We start from the raw sequence: 23,858 nt of genomic DNA, 5'->3' as shown, positions 1-23,858 counted from the left end.
TTATGCATTGCTAAGCTTTGGGTTTTCTGATTTTGTTTATTACAAATAACAGTGAGGAGAATGGTGTGGGAGGTTTTTTTGCCGATGTGTTGCTTTTATTGGTTAATGAATAAAGAAACTGCTTTGGCCTATAGCAAGGTAGGACTTAGCCAGGTGGGGAAAAACTAAACTGAATGCTGGGAGAAAGAAGGCAGAGTAAAGAGAAGCCATGTAGCCCTGCTGGAGACAGACACCGGAACTTTACATGGTAAGCCACAGCCTTGTGGTGACACACAGATTAATAGATATGGGTTAATTTAAGATATGAGTTATCAAAAAAAAAACATGATTAATCTACTGGCCAAACAGTATTGCAAATAATATGGTTTCTGTGTGATTATTTCGGGGATGAGCAGCTGGGAAATAACTAGCAACCTCCTACTACAGGAGATCTTTGAATAGATATAAATACACATTCAGTAGACACTGCATTTCTAATCATCATTACTAGACATAATAGACAGCAAGAGCAAAGATATGGATATTTTAAAGCACTTGGAGTAATGCTTTAAAGTAGGGACCATGGCCTTTTGCTTCATTAATACCATTGTTGGCTGTTGTACTGGCAAACAAGATTTGCTGTGAAAATCAATCCCACTTGAGCCTTTGTTTTACATTGTGTGTATTTTTATTGTCCCATAGCTCCACTGACGTTTCTTTCCTTAAAATATTTTAACTATATATTTTTATCTTTAACTGGCAAAATACTTCTATAACATAAGCTTATCACTTCAACCATTTTACATCTTCACTAACAATGCCTTATGAGCATTGTAGTGAAGTACATTCATAATTTTGTTCAACCAATTTCCATACTTGTTTTTCATCTCACAAAACTGAAATCCTAAATTCATTAGACAACAACTCCCATTCTTTCTTCCCATAGTTGCTGGCAGCTACCGTTCCCTTTCTGTCTCTATGAATTTGACTATGTCTATGTCTATGGTTGGAAGCTCTGATGCTGCTTCATCCCTAGGCACCCTGGCTCAGCATGGCAGCATCCACCCCTCTGAATGATGAAACAGGGAGCTAGCAATGTCATGAGACCAGGAGATGGTATTTCTCCTTGTAAACTTCATAGATACCCACAAGGCCACGAGGAAGAAGCCCAGGATACCCACAGATGAGAGGGAGCCAGGACTTGCCTCCTGGGATCCACCTGGAGTTTCCCCAGTGGGGTAGGAAACTACATGACTTCTGTCTGCCATCCTCATTGCCTTCATTGAAAATGCCTAACGAGGGGTACACACGTCAGGCTCCTGTGTCTTCATGATAATGAGTTGATGGGGTGGATATTTTCTCGGTGAGAGCAGTAGCAGGAGGGGCTATTGTAACATGAGGGCCGGCTTGTTGGGGTATCTGTCCCACCTGGTACCCCACAGCTGGCAAACCCCAAAGAAAATCACACAGAGGACTCCATAAGATTATAAACTGATTGGCCCATTAGCTCAGGTTTCTTATTAGCTCTTATCACTTATATTAACCCATTATTCTTATCTATGTTGGCCACATGGCTTGGTACCTTTCTCAGCAGAGCAGGTCACATCTTGCTTCTTCGGAGTCTGGGCAGGAGTGGGGGGAATGGGCTTCCTTCTTCCCAGAATTCTCCTGTTCTCCTTGCCCTGCTTCTACTTCCTGTTCGGTTGACCCACCTATACTTCCTGCCTGGCCAATCAGCGTTTATTTAAAATATGATTGACAGAATACAGACAATTCTCCCGCACCAGGCTATGGCTTAGTTAGGAAGGATGAACTTGCTTTGTACTTCTGTTCTGCAGTAGTGGTCCCAAGACCCCTAGTTCTTTCTCATCTGCACTATAGGCTTCAAGGACATGAGGCACACCCCTTCTCTGCAGAAAGGAACCTTGGCTCACAATTCTTGTGCCTCTTGCTCAGCTCAGAAGTAGCCTTGCTTGCTGCCACCTCCAAACTCCAGAGAGATCATTTTCCTGCCTGTTTCTTTTCTTTATAGGAATGATGAAGGTGGGGTCCCAGGCTCATTTTAATTGAGCATCTTGCTGGGCACCTGGCCAGATGAATACTTCCTGTTTAAATTACTTCACCAGGCAGATGCTATCATTTCTGTATTTATGGAGAACAAGGAAACAATAAAATTTTAAATCAAAAAGCAGGATTAAATTCCAGAGAATCTGTTCATTTTGTGAGCAAATCATACTCTTTTTTTAAATACCATATTGAATTTTGCATAGAAAGATGATATCTTTGTCAGGAGATGCATGTAGCAGAGACTCATTGGAAATAAGTTTACACTAGGTTACGAGTTTATTGGGTAGGACATTTGTCAGCCCTTCAGAATGTAAGGCAAGTTGGACAGTCAAGGCCTCAGCATCAGGAGTCTGGGCTTTCTCCCCAAGGTCCATCTACTGCAGGAGGCACTGTGCCTAGGTTTTAATTGACATTCCCAGAGGGCAGACCCTCACTGGCTCCGAGACACCTGCTGTGTTTGGCTTTTGCCTCTAGTACCATCAGCCACGACCAAGGGTCATGAAGTAGACGCTAGGCCTGTTCCAAGCGCTAAAGAACCTCCTGTCTCGAAAAACCAAAAAAAAAAAAAAAAAAAAAAAAAAAAAAAAAAAAAAAAAAAAAAAAAAAAAAAAAAGAACCAAATCAAACAACCGCTATAGCAAAGACCCTCACTCTAGGTTTCTATTGGACTTGCCTATAAGTGAGTAAATACTTATAGCCTGGTGTGTTTGGTAGGCTGGGTATATTTATTACTCTCCACAAAGCACTTTGAGAACCTTGGCCGAGAACTTTATTGCTGTTAGTGTAATTCCCAGACAGGGGGTTCATTTGACTTCAAGCAGCCAAGAGAAATATGGGACATTTCTATGGGCCAGTTGTTCCCTTGTTTACAACCATAGGAACCAACCAGGAAAGGAGAACTGAACTATTTATTCTCAAATGTTGCTTTCAGGGGGCCGGAGAAAATAGGAAAAACATTTGTGGACAGGCTATTGTGTTTGCTGCTGGCTGCTGTCCAAAACTTATGAAAAGACTGCTCTCACGGAGGAGACACTTTGTTTCCCCCATAAGAAATGGTTTTCTCTGTCTGGAAAATGTGCCATGTTTCTTTTGTTTCTAAGGTTAACAACCCGGATGCTTGAGGAACTTTATCCCCCTTCAGAGCAACCTGATTTTGCATTTCACACAATTCTGGAGTTTAGCCATGGCCTGTTCCCTGTCCTAGAGGCTGCAGGGATACTGACTGGTCTTATACTGCCACCACGGGGGCACTGCTGGAATTTCAAAGTACTTACAATGCTGTTGTAGTCTCAAAAGTCAATTTTCAAAAAATGAAAGTGAGCAAGTTAATTTTACATTATATTATTTACGTAATATTAGGTTTAAATTTATATATAATACATCAAAACCCATGAGGGCATGACGTGCCATCTGGAAGGAAGGCTTTGAAGGGGTAGAGAGAATTGGCATGAGTGCCTGAATTAATCTAAATATGAAAAGCTCTCCAAAAATCCCTATGGTGAAGGCTTGACACCCAAACGTGGTAATGTTCAGAAGTGGGGCTTAGATGGGTAATTGAATCCGAGGTGCATCCATCTACTGAGTGGTGGATTCCATTGGTGAGTTCATAGTTGAATGGTTATTAGCGTATGGGGCCCAACTAGAGGGCGAAGGTTACAGGAAGAGTTCCTTTGAAGGCCTTGTCTCCCCCATCCCTGCTCACGTTCTCTGCCTTCTGCCTGCCATAAGGTGAGGTCAGGGAACCCTAAAAGTTCATACAGCATTCCACTCCCCATGGAGCAAGCACCAAGTATTGAAGTCACTTTCAATTAAAATGTGACTCACTGGCAGTGTGAACAGAGGCTAAGCTTTTCCACAAATCATCCAGCGCTCTGTATACAGCATCAAAAGGTCACTAAATCAAGACCTCCCTCGACTGGACAATTACTCCACCCAGCAGAGAGTCATTCCCTTTACCAGTAATAGTGATGTCCTATTGCAGAAGGCGTAGTGGAGGTCAGTGAGATGCTGTGTGTCATGCATGTAGAATCACGCATCACTTGCTACCAGCGTGAATGCTAGCAGAGATAGTTATAGACTAATACACAGTGACAGGAAGTAATACCAAGACCAAACAAACAAACAACAACCCCCCCCCCTGCATCGTTTATCATATGGTCTCCAGTGCCCGTGGTTGTCCAGGCTGTACAGTATCATCAACTGGAGGCTGCCCTAGTTTTAACTCCACTGTTCTTCCTGTGTTATCATCGTACACAGTTCCGTCACCTCTGTAGGCTCCTGTATTCACAACCCCAGGCAAGACGGTGAGCAGCTCCATCATCCCCAGAATCCCTTGAACTGATTCACCAATTCTGACCACACCAGTTCCTCTCCTGTGTCCTCATTACCTGTCCTGAAACGCTAGTGGCCTAAGTGACACGGGGCTTTGTTTACTTAGTGTGCTTCACTGGGGATCCATGCAGATTGCTGCTCAGATTGAGAGTTCATGCCATGCGTTACTACGGTCTTAGAGGGTGGGGATGGACCACTGTTTGCTTACGAGCCCTTGAAGGATGGCTTCCAGGAATAAGGCTGCTATAAACAGGCGTTTGTGCAAACAGGACTTTCCATCTCTCATCTGGGCCAGATGACAATTACATGCTCGATATCAGAAGCTCTGAAACTGTTTCCCAGAGTGGCTGTTTCCATTGTCCTGACCAGCAACTTAGTTACACTATCTTTTTTTTTCCTTTTATTTCTGTGTCTCTAGTAACTGCGCCATATTCTTTTACCTTTCCATAGCATCTAGTAATGCTGAGCAGCTTTTCATGTGTTTATGTGCCTGCTGTTTCAACTCTTTGCTAAAATATTCCTTCCTGTCTTTCACCTATTTATAATAGCATTGCAGTTCACTAATGAGTTTTTGTGAGTTATCACTACTGATTTTTTTTGCATTTGTAAAATATATTTATTTTGCTACTACAGATGGTTTTTAAAAACGTATTAGTGGGGCTGGAGAGATGGCTCAGTAGTTGGGAGCATTGCCTGCTCTTCCAAAGGTCCTGAGTTCAATTCCCAGCAACCACATGGTGGCTCACAACCATCTGTAATGAGGTCTGGCGCCTTCTTCTGACCTGCAGGCATACAAATAGACAGAATACTGTATACTAAATAAATAAATATTTTTAAAAAAAGTATTAGTACCAACATTGGATTGTGAGCAACGTTGCCACCTCAGTTACTGAGGGGGGGAGGCAGGAATACAGAAGATTTGAACATTTACAGGAAAATTCCCACCTCAAGGTGTCAAGTGGACGTTGTAAGGAAGTTACTATGGAATATTTCCCATGAAAGGGCAAATATTGAGCTATTAAAAAGTTTTTTTTAAGTGTAGAGTACTAGAGTAATTCAGAATATTTTGGGAACAAAGAAATTTTGCTAGATACACAGCATAACAAAAAGATACCTAGACAAATTCCCAAAGATTTTAAACTCAAGTTACACACTTCTAAATAACGCCTGGCCAAAGAAAAACTCCAAGAGTGGTAAAGCCCTGACAACAGCCAGGGGTTCTGGTGCACACATTTAATCCCAGGACTCTGGAGGGCAGAGGCAGGCAGATCTCTATGAATTCAAGATCAGTACATAGTAAGAAGCTGTCTCAAAACAAAACAAAGCACCCAAAACAACAACCAAAAGAACAACCCTCCCCCCAAACCAAAACAGAACAAAACAAATTCACTTATAACTGAATAAGGACAATGGGGCTTGTAGATAATTCAGGGCACAGAGGGTTTTTGTGCAGAACTGAAAACCTGAGTTTTAGCCATCAACTACAAAGAGTTCCTCTGCTAGGGGGGCCCAGGAGACCCTCCCCCTTCCTCTTCCTGATGTATGCAGGTAATGGACGCTGCTGTGAGTTCCTGAGCTCTTCTACCTGCCCCCCCCCCCCAGCTCTCCTAGTCCTTCTGCCCCTTTCCTGTGAAATCCCGAGCCCTAGGCAGGTGTGCTGACGTAGCTGTCCCATCTGCAGCTGAGCACTGCACTCTGATGCATCTCCGCATCAGCTGCTACCCGCTGCACTAAGAAGCTTCTCCCAGACGGAGGCACAAATCCATGGGTATACCCTAGAAGGCAGTCTGACAACATGGTCCTTTAGAATAACAATAGGTTCTCCCCTGAGCACTTTCCAGCACCAGGCATTCATTTCCTCCTGTGGAGCAGGCTTCAGATGCAAGCAAGTCTCCTCGCTATTGCTCCAGTGGGCACCTCTTGCCTGGTAGGTGGGTACTGTAGCACACTGAGTCTAGTCTACCACTGGGTAAGATGGTTAATCTTTTCCTCCCCAGCAGCCTACATAGCCCCTTCTGGCACTATAAAAGCAAGCGGGGAGAGAACTTCCTGGCCAGTTGGAGTTCTGTGTCCTGCAATTAAGCATGTGCATCTTCAATAGGGTCTTACCACCTTGGTGGGCAACCAAGAGCATTGGCTATTATCTGCATCGTTTTGGGTGCCTCTGGCCTTCTGTAACCACACAAAGGATCCTATACCTGGCACTGAGATTTTCACTTAATAACTTGTCTTCTCAGCATTGTTCACTAATGTGGTATACTTCCATCCAAACTCCCTCTTTAAAATTGTTTGATTAGCGGGGTTCCAGAAGTCTTCTTCATATACTTTTACCGAAGACAAAGCATCTTTTATTCCTGTCAGTGTTTTATAATTTAGCTCACAATCCTGAATTCTGTTTGAATGGTATAGCTCATGTGTTGCGGGTCAGACTTATTCTGTCAGGAGTGGAGCATATACGTCAAGCTGAAATGTGCCTGGTTTGAAATTCGGCAAGAGAACAGTCTAGATATATACGGATTGGTGCTTTAAGCTGATGTATCTGTAACTTGGGGGCGAAGTGGTAATGAATCTTGCTATTCATGCAATCAGCAGACAGAGCAGGTTTACATAGCTTATTAGTAATGCAGAGATGTGGACTCCAGGTTATGTAGAAGCGCTGCCGGGGAAGTCACAGCCTGTGTACTGCCCAGAGGAAGGGAGAGCAAGGGAAAGCCCTTTGGGGCACACGCTTCTGCATGTACCTCCCATATGTTTTTCCCTTTACTTGTAGCTAAAATTGATGAAAACCCAGCAATCAATAGGTGTTCTTGTTTTCCATTTCAACTTTTCAAAAGTGTAAACCATGTTCTCAAACTAAGCACACTCATTTTCCTTCTTAAATTATCACCTTAAACTGATCATGCTTGGGAATGTCCCTAAAGCATTTTTCTGAATGAAGTCCCTGAGCAAAATAAAATCTCTTTTTGTGCTTCCTTTGCCTAATGCGAGCACTGCTTTGGGATAGCCCTCCTGCTGTGTACACTGTCTCTCCTTCATGTCAGGGCTCCACTTGTCTTAGTTCTGTACTCAAGGTGTGGACCAATAAAAATGAGCTCAGTCTATGTGAGGGCATGGAGTGTGGACTCAGATCCAGACAGGCTGAAAACAGCTTTGCAGGACTTGTTAATTCTCTAGTCTAAGTGTCTCCAGTGTAGACTACATTTTCCAGGTCATCACTGGCCCAGCAGTATGAGAGTGGCTGAGATTAAAAGGAAAATTCATTTCCCAAGGCAAAGCAGTCTCTGTCGTGTTTGACAGGGGTGTGTGTGAAAGCTAGCTACCAAGGGAGATCTGCCTGTCTTTATTACCGGTCCTCTTCTTAAAGGGCTGGGGAGCTGCAACGATGAAATGACACCACACAATCAGGCCTAATTAAAAATCTTCCCAATCAAGACTAGGCATGTTGGCACATGCTTTTAACAGTCCTAAGGAGGTAGAGGCAGGTGGGTATCTGTGAGTTCAAGATCAGCCTGATCTACAGAGTGGGTGCAAAATCAGTAGCCAGGTAACATAGTTAGAAACAACAAAAACTTAAAAAACCCTTAAAACCACTCATACATGCACTAGCTTTTGAATATGAATTCCATTTTTTTTTTTGTATGAGTGCTCTGTCTCCACGTATGCTTGCACACCAGAGGAGGGCATTAGATCCCATTACAGATGGTTGTGAGTCACCATGCAATTGCTGGGAATTGAACTTGGGACCGCTGGAAGAACAGTCAGTGCTCTAAATCAAAGACATTTCGCCAGCCCATGATGTCCATTCTTTTATTTTCTTATACCACAAACATTTTATTCTTTTTACAACCTGACTTACATAACAAAATTGTAGAGGAAAAAAAGGACTTTCTTTACATTTCCAAAATAAATGAAATATATAGCTAATCCTAGTCCTTAAAGTTTTAAGCTGAAGCAGCTTTATTGCAATCTTTCAAAATTGGCATTACAGTGTAAATATTTATATCCATAAAGCTTGGCTTAATCTACAGTACAGTTATTTCTGAAGTAGTTAAATTGAGTTAACAATGAAGAAGATAAAGCTAAAGCAATTTATAAAACAAATTATTTACAATTAAACATTTAGGGTCCTGATTCCCAAAAATTAGTGCATTTCATGATTGATCTGAATTTTACAGAGAAAGCAAGCGGAATGCAGAATACTCCCCAGGGAAATCTGGAATGACGGCTGTCAGAAGACAGCCTACCAGTGTGCTTACTGCAAACCAGAGAAAGAGTAACAGAAACCTTGGCAGCTGCACTGATTTGACGGTCACTAGCACAGTGACCAGACAACGGTGGAAGTGGACGAGCAGACACCAGCTTTGACAGAGCTGTTGGTGTGTACAGAAGGGAATGATTTTGCTTTTCAAAAACAAAAAAATCACCCCCAATATTCTCTACACATGAACTCTGAGTATGTATATTTTAGACAAATCCCAAAGGAGTTTCTTTTCTAAGAGCCGGCAGAGTTCAGTCCAGTGGTGAGAGCGTGGGACTGCTCTGGGAAAGACTAGCACGGGCAGGGTGCCTCACCCTCTGGCGTCAGTGCAATCCAGTGATTTTACTTACGCAGCAAAGGGGGCAACTCAAAAAACAGTTACAAGAAAGCATTTTTAAGTAAATTTCAGTGAATCAGGGCCCAGGTAGTATTAAAGGAAGATTTACAGTAAACATTTAAACTCTGGAATGCAGGTATTATTGTACAATTACATTTACAAAACTGCCTAGACACTAGTTGCTCCAGAGTAAGGATTCAAAATGTACAAGCCAGTTCACTATGACTTTAGATACAATGTTATTAAAATACATTGTTAATCATAAAAATACTTTAGTATATACATGTACAAACTCAGGTTTACCTACTGAAGAAGCTGCTAGCACCACTGGCCACTGGCACAGGAACACCACAGGCCATGGTGGTGTTCGCGGCATCCGATTGGGTCAGCAGCGAGTGCTGCCGCTGTCACTCGCTAGAGAGCGATGCACCTCTTTCTGCTGGGTGTCTAGTTTGAAGAGTCACTTTTGCCTCCACTGTACTTTGTTTTTCTAAATCCTGATCCAAGTAACTCTGGACATTCACATAATTCATTTGCAATTTGGTTACATTTCAGAACGAGGCTATAGTTTATCTCATCAGTTATTACACTGTCTTGCTTGTAGTCAGGGTGGTTGGCGATGAACTCTCTCATCCATCTGGCAACTGTCATTAGTTCTCCTGAAAGAAAAAAATTAGGTGCTTTAAGAAGTGGGTATTTGATAACTCGCAAACACATGTCTCTAAAGTGAAGTCTGCATGACCTGGGAGTGTCACACGCTAAAAGCTAAAAGGGTAGCTTTCACCACATTCAAAAGATTGCTAATGGGGACAAGCGGACGACTGCAGGACAGCAACAGGCATATACATCCCAGTTAGATAGATGCCACCCATAGGCTGACACCACCAGCTCTTAAGGGACTGAGGGTCAGTATTGTTTATAAGAGCTATGTTGTCCTTCTTGGCCAGTGGGCTATGACTACGACAAAGGACTACAGGGTCCCTTACAGTTAAGGAGCACATAGAATAAAAGGGAAGCCGTAGATAAAGGATTCTGAAGGTGATGTGTTCTTACAGAACCTTTGTCGAGACGGTGTTAGCATGCACACGGAGGTTTGCGTGAGCTGCTCCCCGTAAGCACTGGCAAGGCCAGTGAGGCACTGTAAACAGATCCCCAACTGACAAAGGTGCTCGGCAGGCTGCTGTGCAGCACGAGCTGAGAGCTGCACACAAGCCAGCGGTGCAGGCTCTTCAGCCTGACCAAAGTTCACGGTGACATGCAATACACATAGATGACACCACCTCATCGAAATACCACCTTTAAAAATGTATCACTATTTCCTACAGGTAAGGGGGAAAACGCTCTCTCAATTTAAAACTGTGATCCTAAGATTTTAAGGTATATGCAACTGTAGGATTATCAAATGTTAAAAGAGCATGGCTGGAGTGTGACATACTGTTAAGCATGTCAGAGTCAAATACTGTAAAGAGTCAAGACAAAGAAGAGGGGAAAATCTACTGTACCAGACGCTCTCTTCTTAATTAGCTTTAGGTAGTTCAGAATACTGCATCTGGTGTCCACATCTACTTCCATGTTTTCAAGATAGGAGTTCAGAATGGGGATGAGTCCAGGAAACACCCCTTCCTACAAGAAGAACACATTATAAACTCTGCCGGCTGGTGCTCATCGCATAAGCCCCGTCCAGACTGAATCTTCCCATTGATGACAAGCCCCGTTCAGGCCGTACCTTCCCGTTGATGATGGTGTCTATGCTCATGAGGGTGTACTCCTCTGCTGCTGCCTCAGAGCTGGTCTGGGCCTTGCTACACCCATCCACAACGGCATTGCCACCTGCCAACCAAGGGGAGCACAGAGGAGCTTCAGCAGCCTGTTCAGCATAAACCGACCCTAGAAACCCGAACACATGATACCTTTGCAAATGTCCTTCCTGAAATAGAACATCCCCTGCAAGACAGCATCCCGCTTCTGTGCCATTTTCATGTTTTCATCAACCTAATGGAGAAAGAGAATCAGGACTAAGTCAGAACATCTTGGACGTAACAAGCAAGTGCCTTCATCACTTCGATGCTTCAGAAGAAGCTCACTTTACATAACCCAAGTAGAAAATGCTCCTTCCTAAGGCTTGCCAAGGTCTTGAGGCGTGGGAGGGCCTGAGATCTTGGTCTCAAGCCTGTGTTCTCCCCAAGCCTGCCTCACTTAAGTGAGCAAAGGGGCAGCAGGCTTCCTTCAGGTATACAGTATTGGCTCACCAAGGGCAAAGTCACCAATGCCATTTGCCTACCTGCTAACTCATTCGTGAATTCTTTAAACATTTAAGTTATTCCTGTTATCTTTCTAAAAGGTCACTGTCTATCTCTTATTTCCAGCATTTCTCCTTGCTTTGGAAATGTTTTACAAACCAAGCCATACTAGAGTGTTGCAATTTGATACTTGTTTCTTCTTAAAAGCATTTTTACATGTATTTATCTTTCTGTGTGTCAGGAGACGGCTTGTGTGGGAGTCAGTTCTCTCCCACTACTAAATGGGTCCTGGGAATCTATCTCAGGTCACCAGGCTTGGAGGCAAGAGCCTGTACCTGCACAGCCACCTTTGAGTCCTTTTCTGTCGCCCCTTATCTTTACTGCTTTCTCTTTTGTGGGTTACTCTTCACATTCCGTTCTTCGCTCTGCTTTTATAATGCTAACAAGTTTTCTTCCTTCTTTTTCTTGCTCTTGAGCCAGTCATTTGGAATTAATTTCAGTTTTAAACAAATGCTCTTCTCATATTTATTTTTTATGTTTGACACAGGTTCTTGTTTATGGAGACAAGCTTATTGAACTTGTTATCCTCCTGACTCAGCTTCCCAAGTGCATTAGCCTATTCTGCCACTGATGATTAATAGTGTTCTATTTTTCTTATTCTTTGTGGTGGTAAAGAATCACTCACGCTGGGCAGTGGTGGCACACGCCTTTAATCCCGGCACTTGGGAGGCAGAGGCAGGTGGATCTCTGTGAGTTTGAGGTCAGCCTGGACTACAAGAGCTAGTTCCAAAACAGGCTCCAAAGCTACAGAGAAACCCTGTCTCAAAAAACCAAAATAGATAGATAGATGGATGGATAGACAGATAGACTGATACAGTGCCCAGAGTAGGTAGATAGATAGATAGATAGATAGATAGATAGATAGATAGATAGATACAGTACCCAGGGTCTAGAAGAGGGTGCTGGAACCCCTTCGACCCCAAATTAGAGTTACAGCTGGTTATGACCATGAGGGTGCTGGGAACTAAACCTTGATCTTCTGCAACAGCAGTTAGTGCTAATAACTGCTTAGCTATCTTTCCAGACCATTTTCTTTGTTTCTTAGTTTTGAAAGTATTATTCTCTCAGTGTCTAGCATTAGAATGCATTTGCCCAAAATTGAGTGTCCATGTAACCTCAAAATCTACATGATGGTATCCAATCCCCAGTGTGACAGGATTAGAATCCTGGGCACCTTTGCCCTTCTGAATGAGAACAGAGCCCTTATTCAAGACCTCAGACTGCAGCGGAGTGTAACTGAATTGTAGAGTACCAGCTTCCCATGCCTGAAGTCCTAAGTTCCTCTCTACCACTAAACAAAACCAACACTGAGGGAGGGAAACCATAAACAAAGGAGAGATCTCTCCAAAGCTAGCCAGGCGCCTCTGTCATCTGTGCACACAGGGAGAATGTAATCCAATAATGAGAAAGTGGCCCTTGCCACACAGCATCTCCTTGCCCGCTCCACATACACAGAATGCTAGTTTGTTTTTTATGTCAAGTTGATACAAGATAGGGTCATCTTGGGAAGAGGCAACCTCAACTGATGAATGCCTCTATCAGACTGGACTGTTGGCAACACTGGGGGTATTTTCTTGATGCCAACTGATGTGGGAAAAGGGACAATCCCATCATGGTGGTGTTACTCCTGGACAGGTGATCATGGGTTGTATAGAAAAGCAGGATGCTAAGCAACTAAGCCTTTAGCACCCGTCCTGACTTCCCTCATGAGTTAGGACCTGGAATCCTAAGATAAAATAAACCTGCTCTACGTTGCTGTTGGCCATTGTGTTCTCCACAGTCACAGAAAACAAACTAGGTCACACACTAAATTAAACAACAGGGAGAACTCCTTTGGATGGGAAGGAGCTCAGACAGTGCTCCTTCAATCTCTCTGGCATTACATTCAGTAAGGAAGTAATGCCATCCTTTCTCCCTCGCAGGTGTCCTCACCGTCTCTCCTGTTCAGGACATTTCAGGGGAGAAATAAAATTCCTAGATTTGGGTGCTGAAGTTAACTGCTTCACTAGGACTGTCAAGTGAGGATGCCGAACCTTCTCAAGGATATTTTTTCTTAGCTTTCTGCCAGCTTTAGGACAGCTAGTCATGTTCAGGAACAGAAGCCTGGATGAGTAACTCACAAGGACTTTTCTTTGGGTGGATTTGATGTAGTCAGCACACACCCATGGGCAATAAGCTTCTGACAAAGCCCTTCTGACTCCTTAGCAGCAGTCCACAGCAGCAGAGCCTCCACTCTACTTAACAGTCTTTCCCATCCATTACTATGTCAAGAAGAACTCATGGCCTTGACCACCTTAAGGACTGCCTCAGACCACAAACAAAAGCTTTGTGGCCTCTGTGCAAGGGCAGGCTCAAAAACTCTACTGGCCAACTTCCTCCAGGAAGCCTCTTCTCTGGTCTTCCTGGGGTGAGATTTCTAACTCTTAATTTGGTAATCTAAATCACATCCTCCATAAACATCCCAAGTTTGGTTGCACTGAGACCTTTGCCTGAATTCTATCAGTAATCCCCCAATCATCCTAATTTTGACATCGTAGACCAAACAGACTTTTAGGGGGTGGCCTAGTTTGTGGGACCATCTCCAGCCATTGTCTTTAAACAAAGCCTCGAGAGATAAATTTGGTCCTAGGGAAAAAAGCAGAGTCAAAGCAGAGACAGTTTATCCTGATAGGTAAGAAAACTCTATGTAAGGACAGGCTGGAACTGCACAGTGCACACGGTAAGTAAACACCTCTGCACTGTCTATGCTCATGGCTCTAACCACCCATCATTACCTTGGACAGTGGGATGAGGAAATCCAGTTTGTATGAGAGGATCACCCTGGTGAGCAGAACCACAAACACCACATAGGCCGAGTTCTCAAAGTCTGTTAACTGCACCTGTGGTGAAGACCAGACTGTTAGAGATCGACTGCCTGCCCCAGCTTCCCCCTCCCTAGCCCTCCAGACTGCATTATTCCTGAGCACTTTCATCGTCCCCCTTTGAGGCTGAGCCCTCTCTCCAGGTCCAGGCGCTGATATCAGCTCCCAGTGGCTTTTGGAGTTGCTATTCATAGGCACATTTGGATTCCTACTGCTTTCGAATGAACTCAGAGCCCTCTGAGGAGAACATTAGGCGGGTGGGGAGTGGTCAGAAGGGAGCTTCTGAGCGGAAGCACGTGTCTCACCTCCATGGGTCTGAACTCTACTCTCCATCCAATATCTGAGTTTGGAGGAGGAGGCTTAAATCTCATTGTCTGCCAGTTTGTGGATTGAATATTCTATAACAAAAAGAAATAGAACAAAATCAACTTTCTACACATTCAGAACACAGATGACGTGTATTTAATGAGGGACGAAGACTGTTTACTGTGTATCTATACCTAATACCTCCCAATTTACAAATACGAGAAAGTTACAACTTTGGGACTTTGTTGAGTGTGACCTGTTAGAAAACAAAAGTTTGTGAAGTGAAATTCATTTGAATGGGAGATACCTCAAAATGGTCAGACTCGTTGGCATCATCCAGGTGTATTTTCTCTTCAAAAAGGGTGAGTGGGTCTCTAATAAAGAGATGAGCAACATGCTGTGCCAAAAGATGATCAAGGCCTGCAAAGACAGATCGCAAGGACTAACTGCAAAGGGAAGGCACCTGTACAATTTCTAAGTCCACAGACTGAAGAAAGGGTGTCTAGACGTAGGAAGTGGCTGGGTGGTTCAGTGTTCTCACCTTGCCCAGGATTTTATCCTATGGACACTGGGGAAGAGTCGGAGTTTACTCACTCCTCACACAATGCCTGCTGGGCACTGGTGTGGACCTAGATACAGAGCTCCAAAAAGTTCCTTTTGCTAAAAGTCAAGAAGATCTCACAAGTATTTGGAACTTGAAACTTTAGGAACAAGCAGCCTCATAAGAAAAGTTAGAGACTTCGCACTAAAAACAGAAACCAGACCAGGAGTCAGCAAAAGTTCAAAGCGCTTTCAAGAACAAAAGGTGCACATATGATCGGCTTAGCAGGAGGGCTGCTCACCTTCCCGCAAGAGCTGCTCATAGATCTCTTGATCGATGGTCAGGTCGATGTCATTGTATTTCTCCCCACACTTAGATAGATAGCTATCTATGGAATCATACCGAGATTTACTAATCCTAAAGCGATTGTTCTTCAGAGGCTAAAACAGAAGACATGGTCTAAAATTAACACCCAGGAATTCAATAGAAGCACATTTGCCTGGTGGCCTGTGTTCAACCCTTGGAACTTATGGTGGAGAAAATGACTTACAATGTTGTTCTCTGACCTCTCTATACACAAGCTGAGGAACACCTGCACTCCCCAACGCTTTCTCTTTCACACACAATAATAAAATTGCAAGCTTGTTTTTATTTATAAAGTATGTTCAACAATTTGTGGGTGATTATGACAGGACCAGAGCAGAAAAGCCCTTAATGGAGACATCCTTTGTGGAAACCTCTAAGAACACTGATGTCCAGTCAGGTCCTTGTCCTGGACAGTCTCATCTACGATGAACCTGGGCGCCTGGCTCTCCATGGCTATGGTGACACACACTCTGGAGTGTGACCAGAGATGCTAACAGTGCTGATCTGTCCTTACGGGGCACAGCCTAAGCCTGTGAATGAGACAGTCATCTGACAACAGCGCCTCCTAACAGACTCCACTGGACATACAGCACTCGTGCAGTGCCAGGACTTTCTGGTAAAGCAGCCGTCAGTGTGACTTCTACCACTATTTTTAAAAGAAGCAACAACTAATACAGATTTCAAGCAAGGATAAAAACTGCCTCCCTCCCCAAACTAACCACTCACCTTCCTCCTCACATACCCACTTAAAACAAAGCCAGGCTCACCACCTATATTCTCTTCCCTTATGTGAACACCCAGAGGGTAAATATCTAAGAGAGGCTTCAAAATGCAAGTATGTGCAATATGCACACATTACCTGTGTAAGGTTAAGGAGAAAAACATTCCTACCTCCAGGCCTCTCTCCTCCCGTGTTCTATCATCTACAGATGCAGAAATCACTCCCCAGCGACAATCAATGTCTGACACGTAGCCTCGGTAAAATGGAGACGCAGCACTCAAAGCCATCTAAAAACACAAGTGAGCAAATGCAGGTCACAGTGCTGCACACATGGGGAGGCTCCCACCCGTTCATCAGCCCATGCAGTCCTGGAGGGTCTACTGGTAGCTCCCGGCTGCTGTTTTTATAAACAGAATGTACAAAGAAGGACTCCAAGGCTTTACTTATTATTGAATCTTCTCTTCTACAACATGGGGACATACTTAGCACAGGGAGAAAGGATGTTCACACTCAAACTTAGTATTATCATAAATAGCAATAGTTTGACTCCTCAGTTCTCTATGTGTTATTAGTTCATTAAATAGCACCTGTGGTCTTATTTTCTTCACAGATATGTTTAAAGGAAGACATACGTTCTACTTACAACAATTGGGCAGATAGTGGCCAGCTGATCATAAAGGTATCTGGCTTCAGATATGCTGCAGGCTTGGAATGTCACCTGTTTAAGAATAAAAGTGATTAAAATGACAACATAAATTCATCGTCAGGCCCCATAAGAAGTCAGTCTGAGAAGAAGGGGTCACAGATAAGAAGGCTTTAGAGATGAGCTTTGTTTAGAAGTTGTCTTGGGCCGGGCATGGTGGCTCACACCTTTAAACCCAGCACTCAGACAGAGGCAGGCAGATCTATGTGCATTCGATACCAGTCTGGTCTACAGAGTGACTTCTAGAACAGGTAGGGCTGTTACATAGAGAAATCCTGTCTTGAAAACAAAAACAACAAAAAGTTGTTTGGCCTGATGCAGAAAATAATTTATGTGCTTACCTCTTGAAAGAGCAGTCTCAGCTCTGACAGTTTAACTCTATATCTCAACTATCCCTTCTGACATCAAACAAGCTCCATGGGGACACACCAACTGAATCACATGGGCGACTGGCTACTGAAACAAGTGTTTAAATGGCCGGTGTCCTGATCTTCCTGTGAGTTCCACGTTAGTGCTAACGTGAAAGGCACATGTCAGTTACAAGCACCGACATCTCCCTAGCCCCCGCAGATCAAGACAATGGTAAGCAATGCTGTAGCCATCAAGAAAATGGGTTTCAAAGGCCACAGTAAAAATTGAGGAGGGCTGAAGATGAGGTTACTGACAAGCAAGGCAAGGTAGCTCCACCAGTGACATGGGACTTAGAAACCAACTTGTGAGGTCAGGGATATAGACCAGTGAGATGCTTGCCTTGTTAGCACTCTGACCTGAGTTTGATCACTTGAACCTCCAAAATTTGGCTTGTGTTTATAGTCTTGGAGCTGGGACAACAAAGACAGGCAGATCCCTAAGGCTTACTGGCTCTAGGCCAATGAGTGAGTGACTTTTGTGGATAGCACTTGAGGAATGACACCTGAGGTTGGTCTCTGTCTATGCACACAAGGAAGGAAGGAAGCAAACATGCATACACACATGCATGCACTTTATGTGTAGTAAGGACTCGATGTGGAATGGGAAGACTGGATAAGCAAAGCATGGTTTATTGACTGTGGTCTTTCTTATCACTTAGGGCTGAGCTATTGGACTTAGTCTTGCCATTCTAAATCCCAAGCATGTGGGGCAGTGTCTGCCACCCACTTACTAAATTTACAGAGGGTCATGTAGGTAAGAGGATAATAAAGACAGGAACATGGGGGAAAAGTATGCAGAGCTACTTTAAAAACCTCTGAGATTTAAAAGATCCAAGTGTTGCCAGGTGTTGTGATGGTTCTGTTAGGCTTGTGTTTCTTAGTTGGTCTAGTTCCTTTCTGGGACTTCTGTGTTTGCTACTGTGTGTTACTATCTTTGGTTTGCAGATAATGTAATGAACATTTTCTCTGAATGATTTGACTGACTTTTCTCAGGTAGCCTGGGAAACAGCAGTAGATAGTAGATACATCCTGGAAAGTCAGGATTAGAAAAATCTAAGAAAAACAGCAACTGAAATTTGAAAATTCCACTCCTAACGTCTTAGTTACATGAAGTAGATTCCCTGACCACCTCCCTGGCTCTGGAGCTGAAGCAGTACGGAACATCGCTGGAGGTGCTGTCTCAGTGGAGAAGCAAAACCAAGGCGCTCTGACACCTTAGCAGAGGCACAACATAGCAAGCTCTCGCTTTTGCTTTCCTCTTAAAGGATCACATGGGAGGAAATGTTATCATGACACCGACAAGAGGCAGAGGAGGAACTATAAATACACAGATGTTAGAAACCGAATCTACAGTTTACCTAGAATTCAGTTTTGAAGCCACATAATTTTCTTAAGTGGAAAAAACCAACAAACTCATAGCAGGTCATGACCTTTTTATTTATTAAATGGTTCTCAAAAAAGACTGAAGATTTACTTTCTTTGTAAATCTCATTAGGGAACCCAGGATACCCTGAACTTACAGCCCTTCTGCAGCGGGGTCACACACAGGCAAGCACCACTAGCCCTCGGCAAGCTCACTAATTTGAAGCTGTTTCATTTTGTTCAGTTAAGTCTTCCATTAACTAAAAAAATTCCCATCCTTTTTGGGGTGCTTTCTGTTCTAGTCAGGAACGTCTGTGGCTGTTTGTGAACTCATCTCATTTATTACACATTTTAATTATCTGTGACTATAACTTTTTAAAGTGGAATGTTATGGGGAATATTAAATTCACGCCTTAAATAGAATAGAGAACTGTGTCTTCTTCACACACAGAAATGTCCCTCTGGAATTGTGTTTCAGTAACTTGCTTCCCTGGCTCAGTATTAAACAAGGCTGGGTTCCCAGACCACTCATGGAATACTGAAGCCAGGTATTAAGTACTAGAGTTTAATGGTCCATTCTAGAAATGTTTGTATTTAAGATGGGAAGCAGATAATGCGGTTAAGGCAGCCTCTTTTTAAGTGAAGTGCGACCATTTCTAAGGGAAGGGACTGACCTCTGTTTGGAAGCCACATGTCCAATCTTACCTAAATAAGTGGAGGAAACAAAATGCCTTGTCCTTTATCATGTTATAGAAACAGCATGGGAAAGTCTGACTTGGGTAGTCAATCTGGATTTCATCTGTAGTTTTAAAAACAACAGTTTGGAAGCTTATGTGACAAACATGTGTATTCCTGCAGCCTTGAGAAGAATGCTGAGGCTATGGTCCAGTTTAATAAAATGAGCCAAAGAAAGCATGGAGGAAGCTGAATGACTAAGGCGGGGCAGAGTCACCAAGCAACCATGGGCCTGCCTGCATGGGAGTGGGAGCAAGGACTGCCAAGGGCTATCAGTTACCTGACTCGACCCAAATGTTAATTAAGTGAACAGAGTATGTTGTTGTATCTCCTGTGTAACTTTGCCAGGAGCAACGCAAAAGGCTGTTAAGGATTTATTCCCTTTAAACAATGAGGTGACTATACAAACATAAACATTTATATGCCAAAGAACTTTTCCCTTGGGTCACAAAAATCACTGGGTTCTCCCACCAGAAGTCATTTTCAGAGATAACACCTTGTCTGATATCCTCAAAGGCTCTCACTAGGTGGCAGTAAAAATCAAGCTTTTAGAAAGAGAATTCACAAGTACTTTACATTTAAGTTCACTAACAACAACACATCTTTGTGGTGAATTCTTAAATTCTTAGTCAAAAGACAGTTATAAATAACGTTATGAAAACGGTCTCATTTCAGAAAAGCTATCTTTGAATCTGATTAAAGGGTGATTTTTAAACAAGAAACATGCATAGAGTTAGTAAGAAGAAAGGAAGAGAACACTTAGTCTCTTCAGTAATGGACGCAATACCTGAAGACAGCAATTGCCCATCCCAAATCCCATGGCATCCATGTAAATATGGTCTGGCTTAGAAGCCTTTGCTGCCTCCTCATCTTCAGGAAATGTTTCTACAAATGGAGATGGTGTGTTCTTGTCTTTAAATACTGTATTAAAGTTAATTAAAAAGAAGAAGAAACAGTTGAGAATCAAGGCCAACTTCAACAGGCTGCACCACCCCACAGCCAGACTTACTCGGCACATTGATAGCGACCTTTTCTCCTCTCCTGTGCCGGATGTTTCTTGTTAGGGTACTAAAATCAAACAAAAGAAGAGGTCACCCAAGACTGCCATATTATAGAGTTTGAGAACATTAAAAGGAATGGAACTGAATCCGACTTCAAACTAAAATGCCAAGACAGCCATGTAGCATGCAGCTCTAGAGTTTCCTAGCAGAGGCCTGGCACCCGCAGCTCTGGGTGGTTCCATCTCCCCTGCTCATCTAGCGCTAACCCGAGGTCCAGTTCAGGTGTTCAAGGCCAGCCACAGTCTGGTGAATTCTAACACTTCCCATAGAAAATACAATGATTTTACTCAAATTTAAGAACTTCGGTTTTGGTATTAAGGTTTTGGTATCATTGAAGTCTAAATCCTTTACCTGCCTCAGTTCCCCCAATTCCGCAGCACTAGCCTGACTCCCAGCTGATGCACACAATAACCACTGAGCACTTGCCATGACTAGTTCTAATTCAAACATGATTTTAACAGTACAAATAAAGGAAAAATTGCCGCCAATTTTTTAAAACTGATTACAAATTGCAATAACACTTGACACAGATTAAAATAAATTTACACAGGTTAAAAAAATTATAAAACTAGGTTCGCTCCATTTTTATGTTAGTCTGACTACTAGAAGATTAGTTTAAACACTTCATCTGCTCTGAGGCCAGCTTCCCTCAGTGGTCAGGACACAGCTGGAGGACTTCCTGTGCTCTCCTTTCCTGTGAGCAACTCTGGAGCCAGCACTGCATAACTACCACAGTTCATCTTTTCTTAGAGTTCAATATTTTTCTCTTTAAACACATGAAAATGTTTCAAGGAAACTGTATTTATAAATCTTTGTCTAGCTGGGCATGGTGGTACATGCCTTTATCCCAGCACTATAGAGGCAGAGGCTGGGAAACTATGAATTTGAGATCAGCATACTCTACACAACAAGTTCCAGGATAGCCAAGGCATATGTAACTAGACCCTGTTTCAACAAAACCCAGCGGAACAGCAGAACAAATAAATAAATCTTTGTCTACCCTTACAAAGATTTTAAATGTGAAATAGGTGGGGGCCTCTGAAAGCAAAGACTTTGAATGTGACAGATGTGGGGCCCGTGAAAAGAATAACCTAGAATTCCTAGTGTCCCCACACTGGGTCAGGAGCATAGGTGAGCCCATAGGTAGAAGGCAAAGATCTTGCTGGTGCAGGACCTAAAGCAACTTAAAAGCTGAAAATTAAAATATAAACTACAGACCTAGAGAACACAAGGAGAAGGCCTACGCTCTAAGAGGTGCTGTCCACATCTGACCTTGTCATGGCACCCAGAGTAATACAGAGCGATGGCAGATCCCGGTGGGAAAGGAACAGGTAAAGGAAACCTCCCAATACACGTGCTTGCAGAATTAGGACTGAAAACTACCTGTAAATTAAAGGGAAGAAAAGGAGCCAAGGACTTTAAGGATGACTTAGAAACGGGCAAAGCAAACCTGGATGCAGTTAGTGAAATAGTTTTGGGCTCCTGTGGACATGAGCAGATGTGTGTCTGCTGTCTCCTCTGAATCCAGTACGTACTTAAGAGGAATTCCCAGACCAAATATTGTATACCAGAAGGCAGATTCTGTCTGAGCTACACTCACCCAAAGCGGGGGTGTTTGTTTATGGCTTCATCTGGAAAGAAGAGAGACTTGGATGCGCCTTCTTCCTCTGGGTTGGGTTTGTATTCAGGCAGTGTGAATCCAGGGCAGCCTAGTCTGCAACCAATTGAGAAAGGAAGAGATGAGAAATGGCTTCAGAATCAATTAGCTATAGTATCACCATAATTTGCAATGGTTAAAAACATCTAATTTCTAGGGTTGGAGAGATGATCCAGTGGTTAAGAGCACTGGCTGCTATTACAGAGTTCCTGAGTTCAATTCCCTGCACCCACATAGCAGCTCACAACTGTCTGTAACTCTAGATCCAGGGGATCCAACATCCTCTTACAGACACAGGTGGCAAAACACCAATGCACATATAAATAAATCATTAGAAAAAAAAACCCCAAACATCTAATTTCTATTACTCCTCACTCTGGAGGACCTAGCAGTGCTCCCAACAATGAAAACGCTTTGGAGTCTTTTTTTCTTCTTGAATTGACTTGTATTGTGATCTCATTTGCTTATCCCAGCTGATTTTGACTTTATCAGCCTCCACTCAGCATCCAGAAACATTTACTTAGCTTTCCCCAGAACGAATCCCTTGGTCACATGCTGTTATGAGGTAAAACATTGCTTTGGAAATGTTTTTCACTAGCTACAAATGCTCACAATCCCTTCAACCTTATCTCCTACATTGCTCCAGTCTCCTGGTGATTCTGGACCAGCTGTCCTGATTATTGCCTCTGCAGATCTCAGGAATCCCTCAAGGTTAAACAGTGTCTCTAGTAGCCCCAATTTACAGCAGAGTGCCCTCTGATGTCCAAGATCCAACCTTACTGTCTAATTTAACCTCAAGAAGACCTCACTTGCGGTAAGGCAGTCCTTCCAAGTTAGTGAATGCAAAACAAAGCAGGCTCTTGGCAGATGACTGGCCCAAACTTTCTGTAAGGACAGTCCAGTGCCTGCAGGCTGCCCATCACCCTACAAACAACTGAAGCTGTGGCCCTCATCTGGAAAACAGTTCCTAGCAGCAAGGCCTCCTGGGCATTCGCGCAAAAAACGTACATCTTTTCTGAGTCTGTGAACTTAAAAAAGTCCTGTAGGAGAGTGACAGACATTAGCCTGGGGGAATCCCAGCTAGACAGACCCTAAAGTCAGAATCCATACTTTGACATCACAGCGCCACCTGTAGCACTCACTTGTTCTGCCCAGCAGAGCATGCTGCAGTGATCGACAGCCTGTCAGCCATGCTGTCCAAACAACAACGAGAACCTCAAGTGAAGCGAGACTGACTAGATGCTGGATTTTCACTGCATATAAAGTTAATTCAAATTCAGTTTTGCACTGTCCCAGACTACAGAGCTGTGCCTCTTCTTAGAGAAAAACCACACTGTTCACACTTCACACACCACTTCCTCCTCAACTCCACGATACAGCAAAACCTCATCATCTGCTGTACAGGGATTGGTTTTAAGATTTGTTTTTATTATTTTTAATTATGTGTGTGTATGTGGGTATGTGCATGTCTGGCCTTGGAGGCAGCAGGCATAGGAGCTCTTGGAGCTGGAGTTACAGGCAGGTATGAGCACCCAGTGTGGGTGCTGGGAGTTGAACTCATGTCCTGTGCAAGAGCAGTCTGCACTCTCAACCACTGAGTCATCTTTCCAGCCCCTACAAGGAAGTTTTGAAGAACTAAATCAGTAGTAATTATTATTATTATTTCATTTACAAGTCAACAAATTTCCATCCCAGTACACAGAACTTGGATTTTTTTTTAAGAATTACAGACTTTTTGATGGACCCTATTCCTGTTTCCATTCATTATAGTGGAAGAAGTCACTATAAACTTTTTCTCCAGAGAACAACTATCCCATACAGAACCATTAACTGCTCTTAGAGTAACAAAGTTCCCAACACCTG

The 23,858-nt window shown here is 43.2% G+C and overlaps 1 protein-coding gene across 1 annotated transcript in view; it reads right to left on the bottom strand.

Moving 5' to 3' along the window:
- Positions 1-8,170: 8,170 nt before the first annotated feature.
- Gclc (glutamate-cysteine ligase catalytic subunit) overlaps positions 8,171-23,858 on the bottom strand; it is a 36,730-nt gene continuing 21,042 nt past the window's right edge. The window contains exons 4-16 of the mRNA XM_050124578.1: positions 21,939-22,052; positions 20,287-20,345; positions 20,065-20,198; positions 16,711-16,785; positions 16,238-16,354; positions 15,282-15,420; positions 14,747-14,859; positions 14,439-14,531; positions 14,047-14,151; positions 10,883-10,964; positions 10,699-10,802; positions 10,475-10,595; positions 8,171-9,631 (exon numbers count right to left, since the gene is read on the bottom strand). Of these exons, the coding sequence (XP_049980535.1) occupies positions 9,420-9,631; positions 10,475-10,595; positions 10,699-10,802; positions 10,883-10,964; positions 14,047-14,151; positions 14,439-14,531; positions 14,747-14,859; positions 15,282-15,420; positions 16,238-16,354; positions 16,711-16,785; positions 20,065-20,198; positions 20,287-20,345; positions 21,939-22,052 (1,468 nt within the window). The 3' untranslated portion in view covers positions 8,171-9,419. The remainder of the gene's footprint in view (positions 9,632-10,474; positions 10,596-10,698; positions 10,803-10,882; positions 10,965-14,046; positions 14,152-14,438; positions 14,532-14,746; positions 14,860-15,281; positions 15,421-16,237; positions 16,355-16,710; positions 16,786-20,064; positions 20,199-20,286; positions 20,346-21,938; positions 22,053-23,858) is intronic.

The sequence above is a fragment of the Alexandromys fortis genome, unplaced genomic scaffold (genome assembly GCF_014885135.2).
Source record: "Alexandromys fortis isolate MF-2015 unplaced genomic scaffold, M_Fortis_MF-2015_v1.1 scaffold_22, whole genome shotgun sequence".
Taxonomy (NCBI): domain Eukaryota; kingdom Metazoa; phylum Chordata; class Mammalia; order Rodentia; family Cricetidae; genus Alexandromys; species Alexandromys fortis.
This window is presented reverse-complemented; position numbering and strand designations above follow the sequence as displayed.